The sequence below is a fragment of the Silurus meridionalis genome, chromosome 9 (genome assembly GCF_014805685.1).
Source record: "Silurus meridionalis isolate SWU-2019-XX chromosome 9, ASM1480568v1, whole genome shotgun sequence".
Taxonomy (NCBI): Eukaryota; Metazoa; Chordata; class Actinopteri; order Siluriformes; family Siluridae; genus Silurus; species Silurus meridionalis.
In genome coordinates, this window is record NC_060892.1 from 10,021,766 (window position 1) to 10,038,153 (window position 16,388).

The 16,388-nt window shown below is 43.9% G+C and overlaps 1 protein-coding gene and 1 pseudogene across 3 annotated transcripts; one reads left to right on the top strand and one right to left on the bottom strand.

Moving 5' to 3' along the window:
* Positions 1–982: 982 nt before the first annotated feature.
* On the bottom strand, positions 983–6,572 carry spg21 (SPG21 abhydrolase domain containing, maspardin). Of its 3 annotated transcripts, none has more exons than XM_046858481.1 (9): positions 6,477–6,572; positions 5,789–5,873; positions 5,418–5,579; positions 3,791–3,871; positions 3,551–3,696; positions 3,327–3,435; positions 1,827–1,934; positions 1,576–1,716; positions 983–1,484 (listed from the first exon to the last, which is right to left on the bottom strand). In XM_046858481.1, exons 2-9 carry the CDS (start codon positions 5,849–5,851, stop codon positions 1,359–1,361), a joined length of 936 nt encoding a protein of 311 aa, XP_046714437.1. In that variant the 5' UTR covers positions 5,852–5,873; positions 6,477–6,572; the 3' UTR covers positions 983–1,358. The 3 variants fall into 3 exon arrangements, with proteins under 3 accessions (XP_046714437.1, XP_046714436.1, XP_046714438.1); XM_046858480.1 differs by having other exon boundaries at positions 5,789–5,853; positions 6,477–6,569; XM_046858482.1 differs by having other exon boundaries at positions 5,789–5,853; positions 6,422–6,552.
* Positions 6,573–10,451: 3,879 nt separating this feature from the next.
* LOC124391195 lies at positions 10,452–12,358 on the top strand (annotated as a pseudogene).
* The last annotated feature ends 4,030 nt before the right edge of the window (positions 12,359–16,388 follow it).

The window sequence follows — 16,388 nt, forward strand, 5'->3', positions numbered from 1 at the left end:
TATAAGCATGAATAACAGAGAGAACTACTATTCAGTAAACAAAATCTGATTATCTCAAATCAACCTTGAACATACAAAGTTAATCCAGTTAAAATGCTTTCTTCCAATCTTAACATACTGTAACACCAAAATGAATAAAATACTGAATCTGCAATGGACACATGCTATTTGTACTTCTTCAATGTTCAAGTGACACTTGATCATCACAACGGGAAAAAAAACCCTTGCTAACAATTGAGCCTGTGTGTAGGTGAAAGCAAAATACTTTCACAATAACTAATTTAGGACGCTTCGGATTCAAGTTTTCTGCTTCAGAGGTTTCTTGATGGTTGTTTTGTTTTTGTTTGTTTTTTTACACACCCTATCTGACACTTTTTCTTCCCATTGCTGATAAAGCTTATATAAATGTAAATTACTATGTTCACAGTGAATTAAAGCCATGTTCGAAATGATTCCTCAAATAGATCATTTCAAACCAATGCAAATCATTCGAAGGAATTGTTCATCAAAATCCTAACAAGATATTCACTTTGCACTGGAGCTACAAGCTTAAACCAGAAATTGCAGTCTCTCACCAAGTGTTTTCTATAAGTTTTGAATAACTATTTTTCCCCACTTAATGCACAATTATCCTACACATTTCTCGACAAATTTCAAGAGGCTGTGGTGTGTCCTATTACCGTAACCATGGCGACCAAATCCACACTATTAAATAAGTGAGAATTAAGAAAATTTGAGAGATTTACAGAAAACCTGGGCCAAGACAAATGTTTAGCCATATTATGATATATATATGCTACATTAAATATCCAGCTCCAGTACAAAACAAACAAAAAAAAAAAAAAAAAAAAAAAAGAGTACATCAAGCATGAGTTGTCCAATCAGCTAACATTATGCATAACATTATGCATTCTGTAAATCTTTACGCCTTCTAACACAATTGTCAATATACATCTTTGTTCAATTCTCCTAAACTTTGAGATTTGCAGGGTCTACCTTTAATCAGTGCATGAGTTACAGTAATAAAACAAAAGCAGAAAACAAAGAAAATACAAGAGGCAAGAGCTTTTGAATACAAGGCATAAGGCAACCAGCTCAAAATGGCATCCTGTGAAACATGTCCCAAGTCTTAAATTATTTACAGTCATAATACATATCAAAATATTGTTTCTGGAAAGCAAAAATAGGCTCTTTTTAGTTCGTCATTTTGATTGAATCCGTTGTAGAAAAATGTGAGGCCAAAAGATTTTTTTTTTTTCCCCCGGCATGTGATTTGTAGGACTGACAAAGAGTCAAAGCTTCTGTAATCGGCTCAGTGTAGGCTGTGGGTCTGGGAAAGTGGGGGAAATGGGGTCTTCTTATGATTCATCATCACTTTCTCTGATGTTATTCAAATTGCTCTTTTGGACTTCAAGCTCCTCTGCACTGACCATAGCGGGGTTGATTGCAGCGTATCTTGTCCCATGAAACTGACGTAGGTGTATCTATGGGGCAAAAAATGCAGGGATAAAAACGATAAGAATACAGTAGTCCAGATATGCTTGCTCCTTATATTGCAACATATAAATCACTCACTTGGATGTAAAGGTTAACTTCGGCGCTTCGACAAAGGTAGGGAAAGTTGCCGCCAGTTTTGAGGTGAGCCCTCCGGGCATTAGGGTACAGTTTATACATTTCCTCCTTTGCCTCATTTGAAAGAGCACTCTGATCAAATACCTGAAAACCCAACAGCATGACTTGACACATACAAGTATGCGGTATGATGTGAACAAGCAACTCAAGTGCAGTGGTTAATTAGGTAAATATGTGAAGAGGTAAAAACCTACATCCATAATGGTGACTGAAACATCCTTTATTTTATGAGGCTCGATGTAGGAGTTTTGGCAGTTCAGCGTGAGCCGGGATGCCAGTTCACTCTGGTTCAGGCTCTCCAGCTGAATATACAAGCACACAAAGACAGCATTTCGTCACCCTAAGCCAAGCATGGGCTGATTTTGCACTAAGCACTGTAAAAAAAAAAGCTCTCTTTAACAAATATCTAAGTATTCACATTTAAGACCATGAAACAAGCATAACACTAAAACTGATTCAATTTTGATAACGGAATGGACACTCTACACAGTAAACCTACAGAGAAAAGTCTTGAAAGAGCAAGATCAGTTCTTTTATTTTGTTCTGTAAACTGAGTGCATTTGGGTTGGAGATCAAGCGATGAATACAAGCTTTCATTTCCTAATAGTTACATGTCTGTGTTAACTAAAACATGGAACCTTTTGAGCGAATCCATAGAAAATATTAAAACAAGAGTGGGGGAGAGAAGGGATCTGTTCATGATCCAAAGCATACAAAGTCATCGATCATGAGTGATGATGGAACTCATGATGGTGGCAGCAGAATGAATTCATAAATCTACAGAAATAATTTGTCTGGCAACACAACAATAAAAATCGTCAGAGGTACATAATGGTATGTTTTTAATCTGGCCGAATCAGCCAGCAGACCTTTAACAACGGAGACCTTAAAACTATCAGCATCTCACTTTCTAAAGAGTAGACTGAACAGCAAACAAGGGACTTGCAGCCAAATATTAAGCTGGGATACTACTTAATTACTTTAGGGCTATCTGTTCCAATACTTTTGCTTACCTAAAGATTGGATGGGCTTCTAAAGTTGTTAAACAGATCTGGATGTTAATAACAAGAAAAGCTGAAATCCTATTATATAAAATTTTACACTGACAGACATAACATTATGACCACCCGCCTAATATTGTGTTGGTCCTCTTTTGCCCACAAAACAGTTCTGACCTGTCGAGCATAAACAGCATTAACTTCTTCAGCAATTGGAGCTTCAAAAGCCCATGACCCTGTTCACCCGGTTCACCACTGTTCCTTCTTTTGACCACTTTTGATAGATACTGACTACTGCATACTGGAACATCACACAAGAGCTGCAGTTTTGGAGATGCTCTAGCCAACACAATTTGGCCATCATCAAACTCCTTTAAATCCTTACGCTTGCCCATTGTTCCTGCATCTAACACAACAACTTTGAGGACAAAATGTATACTTCCTGCCTAACATATCCCACACACTAACAGGTGTCATGATGAAGAGATAAACGGCGTTATTCACCTCACCACTCATGTTTTGCCTGGTCAGTGTATGTATTGAATACATTTAGATTTTAGATTCATTTACAATTATTATTAACTATAACTACTTATATTACCATTCCGCTGTGTGGTTCCCTTTTAAATCTACTCCACGGCTCCAAAGACCTGAAACTACCTCAACAAAATGTATTCATGAATATTAATTACTCACTCTGTCCACCATAAAGTCAATAGCATCTGCCATTTTGGGATCAACAGGTCCTTTAGCAAAGTTCCCAAGAACAATCTTCTTAAGCATAAAGGCTGGCATCAACCAGAAACTAAGAAAGAAAAAAGTGAGGAAAAGCATGGGTCTTAAAAAAAAGAATAAAAAAAGTATAACATTTTCAATAAAGTATTAAAAAAGTGCAGGACTTTTTTTTTGTGTGTTACTACCTGTTAGCAGTCCATGTTTGGTTGAAAATAGACGTATCACTGAATGAATTGCAAAGGATCAGAGAATGTACTCTAGGTGATTTGTGTGTGACTTCTGCAAATTTCTGAGCAAGAAATCCACCCAGGGAAGCACCAAACAGGTGCACCTAGTTGAAAAGAAACAGGATCAGTATACTGTATGTGACTGTAAGTGGGGGGTTTCTTAGATAGTTTGTTGATATTAAAGAAAACTGAACTAACCTTGTCTAGTTGCAAGTGGTCTAGAAGTTTCTTAAATCCATCACAAAATTCCAAAAGATCCCAATAGACTGGGTACTGGAGCTGCAGCATAGATATAACAAGTTCAGCGGTGGACGAAGTACACAAACCATGTACTTGAGTAAAAGTATAGATGCACTCGGTAACAATCATCCAGTCAAAGTAAAATGTTTATATTAAAATAATTTAAAAAAAAATTTTTACTTGAGTAAAAATACAAAAGTATTTGCCTTCAAATGTACTTAAGTATCCAAAGTACTATGATTCATTATGGCTATAATGTTTCTATAATAATGTCACAATATTCTCACTTATTCAACTCAGTTTATGTGAAAAGACTCTGAAGGTGACTCTTAGCACAACAATCTAATAATAGAATGATATGAATCTGTCAAACACTGATTACAATGAGCCCAAAACCTCTTTTCGACTACTTAAAATTTTTTTTTAAATAAATAAATAAAACAAAGCACACAAATAAGGCAATAGGTGTTGTGGCAAGTTAGAGTCAGGAATTTCTTCTATAATTTTTTTTCTACTTCTTTCGGCTGCTCCCGTTAGGGGTCGCCACAGCGGATCATCCGTCTCCATACTATTGGCTTCTCGCTCTCCTTCTCCTCCTTCGGCCAACAGTAGCCCAATTTCAACCAGTACCCTGTTGGCTAATGATATCTGTGGCGGTCGTTGGTAACCCGGGCCTCGACTGATCCGGTATGAAATTCTGGTTGTCCTTCCTAAGGCAACCCTCCCCGTTTATCTGGGCTTGGGCCCGGCACTAATAGTGCAATGGCTTGTGCAACCATAATGGCTGGGTTAGTTTCTTCTATCATTTATTCATATCAAAATGTTCTGCTTGCTGTTGAACTGATGCTAAACTGTATGCTGGTGCTAAGTAGATACCACCAAGCAGCAATCAAAACAAGTCAGCTTCTTTTGGCTTGCTGTGTGCTTGACCAGGTACGTCTTAATCCAATTATAAATAAAAGGTAACGACTGATTTTGCAAACAAGTAAAAAGTTAAGAGATATTTGACTTTGAAATGTAAATACTTAATTCAGTAAATTACAGATACTTGAAAAAGATACTAAAGTACAGTAATGAATTAACTTTGTTACTGTCCACCAAAGAAAAAAATTACATGACTAAACTTTGCTGCTAGCATGAAGTGATAGACCAAAAAATAAGTTCAAGAGGACACAATAGTAAGTGTGTTCAATATTTATGAATCAGAAACTTTTAATTAGGAGACAGTTATGATTAAATAAATCTGCAAAAAGATAAATCTGAAAATCACACCTCTCTTCATTACTATTATCACATTATTGAGAAAAGTTTTCATTTTTTTCTGGTATCTGTGTGTGTAAGCTCTGAAAAAGGCCTCCCTTATGCCCAGGTGTTTCCTGTATTTACTTCTTCATTCCTCTTCAGTCACTTGACACCACTATGACAACTCATTATCTCACTGTCTTTTCAAATCACAGAAAAAGTCAATTGTATTCAAAGACCTCCAGTACAGAATGACATTTCATGAAATTCTTCAAAACAACTTTAATATAACCCACACACCGGTGCGTCAGATTTAATTATACATTGGCTATTCGGATCTTACCGAAATGACACGATATCCCCAGCCAGTAAGAGCCAACACTTGCTGGAAGAAAACTTCAGCTGTGCCGCTCACAGGAGGAAGGAAGACGATGGGGCACCTGATGCTCTTCGGCCCGGCGTCATACAGCGACCAGACTTTGCTGTCATCATCGTCCACAATAATCTAAACGCAGCAGGCAGGACAAAGTCACATTGCTGAAGTTGGTGAATCACAAGACTATCACATGGTAAAAGGTATGACTAAAGCAAGCAACTTGGAAGAAACTGTGAAGACAACACTGTAATATATTATGATTATTAACCGTAGGAACAATTATGGAGATTGAATGTGAAATTAAATATTCTAACCAACATAAAGTTACTAATACTTACTCTTTTGAGAGGCACTGAGCTTCGAAACCAGTTGTAATCAGGAGACATTCTTATCTCCTCCATCTCTAGCAGAAACAGATTCAATCTAAAGGTTAGGGAAAAATCAGGCTATTTATATCAACTGTACAGAGACAAAGAGTCCATCTGGTGAGAGTGAAACTTTCTAACTCACACACACACACACACACACACACACACACAAGCCTTAAATCACTACAGATTCAGTATAGTGCTTCCGAAGAAAGCAAGAAAAGACTACTTTTTTCACAGACGTTGAAAGTAAAACATGCACAATCCTAAACGACTCCATACTTCCTTTATATGTGCACTACATAGTATAAAAGAACCTGAATCTACAACCTACACTGTGCATTATATTCTCAAATTAGACCTATTGGGATCAGTTTTACCCTGACACGCAGTTTATTTTATATATTTAAATTGTACAACCTACGAAGCAACCTACAAACTGCAGGCAAAGAAAAACATTAACTCAAATATCAGGAAAAAACACTCGAACACACAACTGCACTCTGAATCCCCATGCCTCTTTTCTGTTCTAAATAACGTTAGCAAGTGCACAGATAAAACAGTTACATGTATAACAGGAAACCCAGCTAATTAAAAACACACCTTTATAAAAAAATCAATAATCTTTTTAGTGCAGGGTTTTTAAGAATGTATTTACCATCTGGTAAAAGTTGTCATCCACGGATTAGCAACATTTTAGCTTTTCTTTTCAGTCATATGACAGTTAACTTCCGCATCTAACATGGCGGGGCGGGGAGAGGGGGTTGTTACTGTTCCGCGCATGCGCATATCTTTTCTACAGTGCGCATGCTCTGTGTAATGAAACGTAAAGTAAATATAAATCGTTTTATATATATATATATATATATATATATATATATATATATATATATATATATATATTTATATATATATATATATATATATATATAATTTTTATAGTTATGTTCATGGTTTATACTTTTTCTTTTTCATTACACACTGTTGGAAGGTTTAATAATTTTAACAATAATGCATACAACTTTATTGTCATTGTATAGTACATGTAGACAGCAACGAAATGCAGTGTAGCATCTACCAGAAGTGCAAACAGCAGCGTGCAGAAGCTGTTAAAGTACAACAAATGAATAACAAAGCTTTGTGCAGTGTATAAATGAGCACGTGTTAGGAAGGTTCTCTTTCTAACTTCGCTCGGTGTTTCACTATGGGAATCGCTTTGGGCGTGACCAACTACGGAAGCTCTAATGACACCACGTCTGTCTTGACAGACAGGTCGACCTGAGATCAGGCTCCGCCCCACCTTTATCCCTCAGGTCGACCCCTTCTAACATCATTCGCGCTTTCTTCCCGTGAGGGACTACACTTAGCTCTCTCAGCACTTCCTGTTCTCGGCTGGTTTCGCAACTGTTCATCGTGCGGGCGTCATTGGATTCCGCCACGAGCGAGGTCAGTCGTACGGAATCGTGCTGAGCGACATCACGGAATAGCGTCTGCGTGGAGGCGAGCTATTCCTATTCCACCTGCTGGGTATTAAATTACACGGTAGGGACGTAGTAGCGTCAAGCTATTGCAGGCTTAGCGCGTCAAGGCGAAGCCTTCGGAGGGCTAACTACCCTGCAAACATCAGCGGACTAACGTGTTGTGACGAGTCTAATATTAACCGTACTCAGCCATGTCTCGATCATCCCCCACCAAAGGGAATGAGTCGAAGATCAGGAGGTTGTATCCGCCCGTGTCCATCATCATGTGGGCGACCATCTCGGGCAGGGACCCTCACCCGATGTGCATCACGTGCATGGGCCCGAAGCACGCTCAAACGTCGCTCGCGGACCCTCAAGCATGCGCTCACTGCGCGTCGCTGCCGGTGAGACATCTGGAGAGACGGCTGAGAGTAGCGGTGGCTAACCAACAGGACCCGTGTCTGTCCGGGCGCCGCCGTGAGGTCTACGGTCGTCGAACATCAGCCGCGAGCTTCCACGAGCTGGGCGGACCTGATGGAGGCGAATCGCGGTCATGCCGCCTCTGTTTGATAACCTCCTCGCGGAGGATGAGGAGCGACCGTGCGGCGAGGACGCAGACGCGAACTCAGACCTCCTCGACTTGGATATGGAGGGCGAGGATGAGGGCGACAGTGGTCCCTTCCGGCCCAACAGTCGAGACCCCAGAGCGCGGGCGATGCAACCTCACAGGCCGAAGGTAACCTGCACGAGGTATGCAAACGAGCCGCGCGGCTAGGACTAGCTTGGCCCACGGCCCAGGACGCGGAGGGAGCTGTGAGAGACCTTTACGACGGGAAAAGGCTGCCGCCTGCTCAACCCGCCGCTAGACAGCTCCTGCCCGCCGTGCCAGCTTGCATGAAGGAAATGTCTCGCTACTGGTCCAGCCCTTCAAAAGCAAGCTTCCCGCAAAGGGTGCTCAAGCTGGAGATTCAAGGGATGGAAGAGCTGGGGTTGGCGGACCCCAGCCGTGGAGCCTTCAGTGGCTTATCACCTCCATCCGAATCGGCGTTCCATATCTGCCTCCTCTCAAATTGCGCTGCCTGGGAAAATCGAGAGATTGACGGCGTCCATCCATCAGAGGGTGTACAAATACGCAGCGCAGTCAGTGTGCTCGTTAAACGCGGTGACTTTGCTGTCCGCGTACCAGGCGGAGATTTTAGAGGAGATGGGACGACAGCTCGACACGGAGTACCGAACCCGGTACTTTGGGGCGAGATCTGTGTGGTGAGCGACCTAATTCTCCGCTCTTCACGAGGCGCAGTTCAGGGCTGCGGCTGTGTGATGGGTTTGGCTGTGTCAGGTGAGAGGCGTTGTGGCTCAACCTGTCAGGCTTGGGTGACACACAGAAAGCGGACGTCATGGATGCTGCCTACGACCCGCTAAAGGTCTGTTCGGTCCTGCTCTAGAAGATGAGAGAAACCAGCACTCTCAGGAAACAGGAGGACGAAGCATTCAACCTCTGTTTGCCTCGTAAGCTGTCTCAGAGCACGCCCCTCAGCCAGCGCGACGGGTTTTGCCACAGCCGCGGCTGTGAGGGGAAGACCGATACGCTAGGAGCTCAAGATCGACTCTCGGCGGACAGCAAGCTGGTCAACGTCCGAGATCGGATGGATCGGGACCGTGGGAAAGCATTCATTTGCGGCGCGGCGGCTAAAAACCGTCCGCCCCACCCCGAGGAGCGGAAGAAGAAGCGTGCGACCTAACATGCGAATGTTCTCTTGTCCTCCTTTCTCCGCTGGCGAAGAAAGGAGAAGAGAACACAGCCCGTTCTGAGTTCCGTAAGGGCTTCCTCTCTAGTTTTTCCTCGAGTTCGAGGCTTAAGGAAAATGTTCAGTGTCACCAAGCACTCCCACATTTGTTCCCTCGCACGCCAGTTCGGACGATTGCGCAATAAAGATGACATCATCGCATCCAAGCCACGGGCTGAGGGCGATGTGTACAACAATACAAAACACAATAAATGTGGCACTTTCGCATCCAGGCGATCAGCCGAGGGCGATAGTGTGCGAAAATCCCGAGATCCTGGCGTGCACCCCCCCAGTTTTACCACTGGAGGGCGCGCTCGCTCTGTCAGCGAAGCCCTGCGCGGCGACGGTTGTGACGTCATCAATGCGCGACCAGAGTTGTGTGCGCGCAGGTTCCCTTTCTGCGCACCTCTTCAATTGGCGCGCATGCGCGGTTCCTTCGTGGGTTTTAAACACGGTTTCACGGGGATACAGGCTTCAATTGCAATGAAACCACCCAGATTCAACGGTGTGTTGATCTCGGTGGCCGAAGGGGAGTCGGCTCGCGTCCTAACGACCGAGATCGACTCTCTTTTGAGCAAAAGGGCAATCAGAGTTGTTCCGAGGCGGAAAGCCGTCAGGGTTTTACTCGGTACTTTGTGATCCCGAAGAGGGCGCATCTCTCCGTCCGATCTTGGATTTGCGTGTGTTAAACAGACACCTGAGAAAATATTCATTCAGAATGTTGACACACAAAGCACTCTGTCGGTCGATCCGTCCAAGCGATTGGTTTGTGACGATCGATCTGTCAGACGATATTTTCACATAGACGTTTACCGTCACACAGAAAATATTTGAGGTTTGCGCACAGAAGCACTGCCTACGAGTTTCAAACCATTCCGTTCGGACTGTCTCTCGCTCCGAGAACTTTCAGCAAGTGTGTGGGCGGCTCTTTTGCCGTTGAGAAACAGCGGCATTCGGATTTTGTCTTATATAGACGATTATCTGATATGCTCCTCGTCAAGGGAGCAAGCGGTCAGAGATGCGGAGAGCGTAGTCACTCATCTCTGCAGCTTGGGTTTCAAAATAAACAGGAAAAGAGCGCTTGTGTCCCGCGCGGTCGCGGAATATCTGGGACTCAGTATAAATTCCCTCTCTTATCGAGTCACGCTGACAGAGAGAGAATCGCATCTCTCATTCAGTGTCGCTCCGTTTCGGGCTGGGTCTATGGTCCCGTTCGAGTGTGCCTACGAATGCTGGGTTTAATGGCCTCAGTGATTTCTGTGGTGCGTCTGGGACTTCTCATGATGAAAGATTTTCAGAGATGGGTCGCGCGGTTGCGCTTATGTCCCCGACGTCATCTCAATCGGCCGGTGAAAATAACACATTCGTGCGTCTTAGCGCCCGCCAATGGGGATGCCCGCGACTCTTCGGTCGGGATTCCCTTGGGGCGGTGTCGTCATGAGTTACTATGACGACAGACGCGTCTTTGAAGGGCTGGGGTGCGACCCTTATGGGCAGAGCTGTGAACGCGTGTGGCCACCACAGCTGATCCCGAGACATATAAACTACTTGGAGTTGTTGGCAGTGTTTCTGGCACTGAAGCACTTTCTGCCTTTTATAAAGGACCGACATGTGTTGGTGAAAACAGACAATTCCACAGTGGTTGCGTACATCAACCGGCAGGGAGGTGTGCGCCCTCCAGCTGCATCAGTTGGCGAGGAAACTGATAATGTGGTGCGACACAAGGTTTTTGTCCATCAGGGCGACTCATGTTCCAGGCGTATGGAACAGGGTGCAGATCTATTGTCCAGGAAACCCTCTGTACGGGAATGGAAACTGCACACTCAGGTGGTGGAGCAGATATGGCAGAGATACGGCCGGGCCGCCGTGATCTCTCGCCTCATGACGCTCAGTGTCCTCTGTTCTTTTCTCTGAGGGCGAAGATGCACCGTTGGGTGTGGATGCGTTAGCCCACCCGTGGCCAAACGTTCTTCTCTGCGTTCCTCCACTGAGCTTGATTTCCCCCACCCTGGCCAGGGTCAGAGAACTCAGCTTGTCACTGATTCTGATAGCTCCACGTTGGGCTTCCAGGCACTGGATCGCAGAAATAGTTCAGCTACTGTCGGATCAGCCTTGGCCACTCCCTCCACGGAGGGACCTTCTGTCCCAGGCGGGCGGGGAGATTTATCATCCGCACCCGGACAGAATTGCTCTCTGGGCCTGGCCCGTGAGAGGTGGAACTTGAGTGTAGCGGGTTTGCCCCGGTCGGTTATACACACTATCCAGAGTGCCAGGGCCTCGTCTACTCGCACGCTTTATGACAATAAATGGCAGGTTTTTGAGGAGTGGTGTGGCCGCGGTCACATTGTCTCTTTCCAGTGTTCTGTGGGAGACATTTTGTGTTTTCTCCAGGATTTGCTGGATAAAGGGAGAGCTTTTTCTACTTTGAAAGTGTATCTGGCGGCTATTTCTGCATGTCACGTCGGGTTTAATGACGAACCTGCGGTCGGCACCCTTTGATTAGCCGGTTTATGAAAGGTGCACGCTGTATAAGGCTGGTGTCTCGGCAGTTAGTGCCTCAGTGGGACCTGTCCTTGGTTTTGGAAGCCCTTTCTCATCACCCCTTCGAGCCGGTGGATGGCGTCGGGCTGAAATTTCTTTCTCTTAAGACGGTGCTGCTTGTGGCTCTAGTGACTGCTAAGCGTGTGAGCGAGCTGCAAGCCCTATCTGTCAGTCCGTCCTGTCTACAGTTCGCCCCTGGACTCACGAAGGTTTCCTTCGCCTAACCCGGCGTTCGTGCCTAAGGTGGTGGATTCTTCTTATAGATGTCCCGTTACGGAACTTTCGGCTTTTCACCCACCTCAGGAGGAGGATGGCTTGAGTTCCTTGTGCCCGGTGCGGGCCCTCCATACGTATGTCAGAAGAACAGCGGGTTTCAGAAAATCGGACCAGCTGTTTGTGTCTTGGGCTACCCCTCACAAAGGGAAGCCGTTGTCGAGTCAGCGGCTGTCCCGCTGGATTGTGGAGGCTATATCTATAGCGTATGAATGCTGTGGTTCTCAGGCTCCCACGGGTCTGAGGGCCCACTCTACTAGAGGATGGCGACATCATGGGCCCTGCTTAAGGGTGTCTCTGTTCAGGATATTTGTGCAGCAGCTGGCTGGGCCACGCCGCACACCTTTGTGCGGTTTTATAGACTAGATGTGTCTGAGTCATCCTTGGCACATGCAGTGCTGAGTGCCAGGCGTTCTGAGCCTATGTGATTGACCTGTGCAATCCGGGAGCAGTCTATATCTCCCATAGTGAAACACCGAGCGAAGTTAGAAAGAGAACGATGGGTTACTTAACGTAACCCCGGTTCTTTGATAACAGAGTGAGGTGTTTCACCTGCACTTCCCTCCTTGCACGGGGACGGGAAGAAATCTCGCTGCAATGATGTTAGAAGGGGTCGACCTGAGGGATAAAGGTGGGGCGGAGCCTGATCTCAGGTCGACCTGTCTGTCAAGACAGACGTGGTGTCATTAGAGCTTCCGTAGTTGGTCACGCCCAAAGCGATTCCCATAGTGAAACACCTCACTCTGTTATCAAAGAACCGGGGTTACGTTAAGTAACCCATCGTTTCCCTATCTAGCTCGAAGGACCAATTTTAAGGGAGTTTTACTATCTGGTGTGCGCTGATCAGGAGATCGTACATGCCCCAGCGTGTCAGTAAAAACACTGTACAGGATTCAAAACACTTAAACTTTACTGGGTTCAGAATTGATTGTGTGTGATTCTTGCTGTCAATTGCTAGCTGCTGTTCTGTAGGTTGTGTAATGATGAATGACCTGCTATTCGGTAGGTTGTGATGCTGAACGACCACTGCTGTTCAGTGTGCTTATACTCTTGATGGAGAATAGTGCACTGTGATGTCAGAGGTAACTTGTCATGATAAGTTACCTCTGACATCACAGTGCACCATTCTCCATCAATCCTTTCCTACAAAAGATCCACAAAAAGGATCTGAAGGCATCCAAACTATGAATGAACACATGTACATATTACATTACGAATTATATACATAACAAAAAAGTGAACTGAAAATATGTCATATTGTAGGTTCTTCAAAGTAGGCATCAAGAGAATGCCAAGAGTGTGCAAAGCAGTAATCTAAGCAAAAGGTGGCTACTTTGAAGAACCTACAATATGACATATTTTCAGGTGTTTCACACTTTTTTTGTTATGTATATAATTCCACATGTGTTAATTCATAGTTATGATGCCTTCAGTGTGACTCTACAATTTTCATAGTCATGAAAATAAAAAAAACTCTTTGAATGAGAAGATGTGTCCAAACTTTTGGTCTGTACTGTATATATATATATATATATATATATATATATATATATATATATATATATATATATATATATATACTAATATTATATATATATTACTATATATAACAATATATGATTTTTTAACTATTTATTTGTATGATACAGCTGCAAATAAGTATTTGAACACCTGTCTATCAGCTAGAATTCTGACCCTCAAAGACCTGTTAGTCTGCCTTTAAAATGTTCACCTCCACTACATTTATTATCCTAAATTAGATGCACCTGTTTGAGGTCGTTAGCTGAATAAAGACACCTGTCCACCCCATACAATCAGTAAGAATCCAACTACTAACATGGCCAAGACCAAAGAGCTGTCCAAAGACACTAAAAACAAAATTGTACACCTTCACAAGGCTGGAAAGGGCTACGGGGAAATTGCCAAGCAGCTTGGTGAAAAAAGGTCCACTGTTGGAGCAATCATTAGAAAATGGAAGAAGCTAAACGTGACTGTCAATCTCCCTCGGACTGGGGCTCCATGCAAGATCTCACCTCGTGGGGTCTCAATGATCCTAAGGAAGGTGAGAAATCAGCCCAGAACTACATGGGAGGAGCTGGTCAATGACCTGAAAAGAGCTGGGACCACCGTTTCCAAGGTTACTGTTGGTAATACACTAAGACGTCATGGTTTGAAATCATGCATGGCACGGAAGGTTCCCCTGCTTAAACCAGCACATGTCCAGGCACGTCTTAAGTTTGCCAATGACCATTTGGATGATCCAGAGGAGTCATGGGAGAAAGGCATGTGGTCAGATGAGACCAAAATAGAACTTTTGGATCATAATTCCACTAAACGTGTTTGGAGGAAGAAGAATGATGAGTACCATCCCAAGAACACCATCCCTAATGTGAAGCATGGGGGTGGTAGCATCATGCTTTTTTCTGCACATGGGACAGGGCGACTGCACTGTATTAAGGAGAGGATGACCGGGGCCATGTATTGCGAGATTTTGGGGAACAACCTCCTTCCCTCAGTTAGAGCATTGAAGATGGGTCGAGGCTGGGTCTTCCAACGTGACAATGACCCGAAGCACACAGCCAGGATAACCAAGGAGTGGCTCTGTAAGAAGCATATCAAGGTTCTGGCGTGGCCTAGCCAGTCTCCAGACCTAAACCCAATAGAGAATCTTTGGAGGGAGCTCAAACTCCGTGTTTCTCAGCGACAGGCCAGAAACCTGACTGATCTAGAGAAGATCTGTGTGGAGGAGTGGGCCAAAATCCCTCCTGCAGTGTGTGCAAACCTGGTGAAAAACTACAGGAAATGTTTGATCTCTGTATTTGCAAACAAAGGCTACTGTACCAAATATTAACATTGACTTTCTCATGTGTTCAAATACTTATTTGCAGCTGTATCATACAAATAAATAGTTTAAAAATCATATATTGTGATTTCTGGATTTTTTTTTTTTAGATTATGTCTCTCACAGTGGACATGCACCTACGATGACAATTTCAGACCCCTCCATGATTTTTAAGTGGGAGAACTTGCAAAATAGCAGGGTGTTCAAATACTTATTTTCCTCAATGTATATATATATATATATATATATATATATATATATATATATATATTAGTAACCCAGCTATTAGGGTTGCACGAGCCACCCAATGGGGAGGGTTGCGTTATGAAGGGCATCCAGCGAAAAACAGGTGCCAAATCAAATATGCGGATCACAAATGAGAATTTCATACCGGATCGGTCGAGGCCCGGGTTACCAACGACCGCCACAGGTATCGTTACCCAACAGGGTACCAATGGAAATTGGGCTACTGTTGGCCAAAGGAGCAGAAGGAGAGGAGGAAGACGTCTACAGAGATGGCAGGGAAAGCAGAAGTGTAGGAGACTGGAGGTTATGGTGGGTACTTTAAATGTTGGTACTATGACTGGTAAAGGGAGATATAATGATATAATGGAGAGGAGAAAGGTAGATGTGTTGTGTGTTCAGGAGACCAGGTGGAAAGGGAATAAGGCCATTGAAGAACATTGAAGGGTTTAAACTGTTTTTTCATGGTGTGGATGGAAAGAGAAATGGTGTAGGGGTGATTCTGAAGAAAGAGGACAGTAAGAGTGTAGTGGAGGTGAAGAGAGTTTCTGATAGGGTGATAATCGTGAAGCTGGAAGTTGAAGGGGAGATGATAAATGTCATCAGTGCTTATGCTCCTCAAGTAGGTTGTTAGATATAGGAAAAAGAAAAATGTTGGAGTGAGTTAGATGAAGTGATAGAAGATAAAAGGTGTACCTAGGAATTAATGATTGGTGATTGGGGCAGATTTCAATGGGCATGTAGGTGAAGGGAACAGAGGTGATGAGGAGGTGATGGGTAGGTATGGTCTTAAGGAGAGGAATGCGGAAGATGGGGGTAGATTTTGCTAAAAGGATGGAAATGGCAGTGGTGAATATATATTTTAAGAAGGAGGATCATAGGGTGACGTATAAGAGTGGAGGAATGTGCACACAGGTGGACTATGTTCTATGCAGGAGATGCAACCTGAAAGAGATTGAAGACTATAAGGTGTTGGCAGGGGACAGTGTGGCTAGACATCATCGGATGGTGGTCTGTAGGATGGTTTTGGAGGTAAAGAAGAGGAGGAGGAGAGTGAGGACTGAAATAAGAAAAAGATGTTGGAAACTGAAGAAGGAAGACTGTAGTGTGAGATTCAGGGAGGTGGTGGTGAAGAGGTGCTGGATGATTGGGCAACTACTGCAGAAGTGATAAGAGAGACAGCTAGAAAGGTACTTGGTGTGACATCTGGAAATAGAAAGAAAGACAAAGAGACGTGGTGGTAAAGTTAGGAAGTGCAGGAGAGCATTAGGAAAAAGAGGTTGGCAAAACAGAATTGGGATCGACAGAGTGATGAGAAAAGTAGGCAGGAGTACAAGGAGATGCAGCAGCAGGTAAAGAGGGATGTAGCGAAAGCCAAAGAAAAGGCATATGAGGAGCTGTATGAGCAGAGTGAGAGCAGCTAT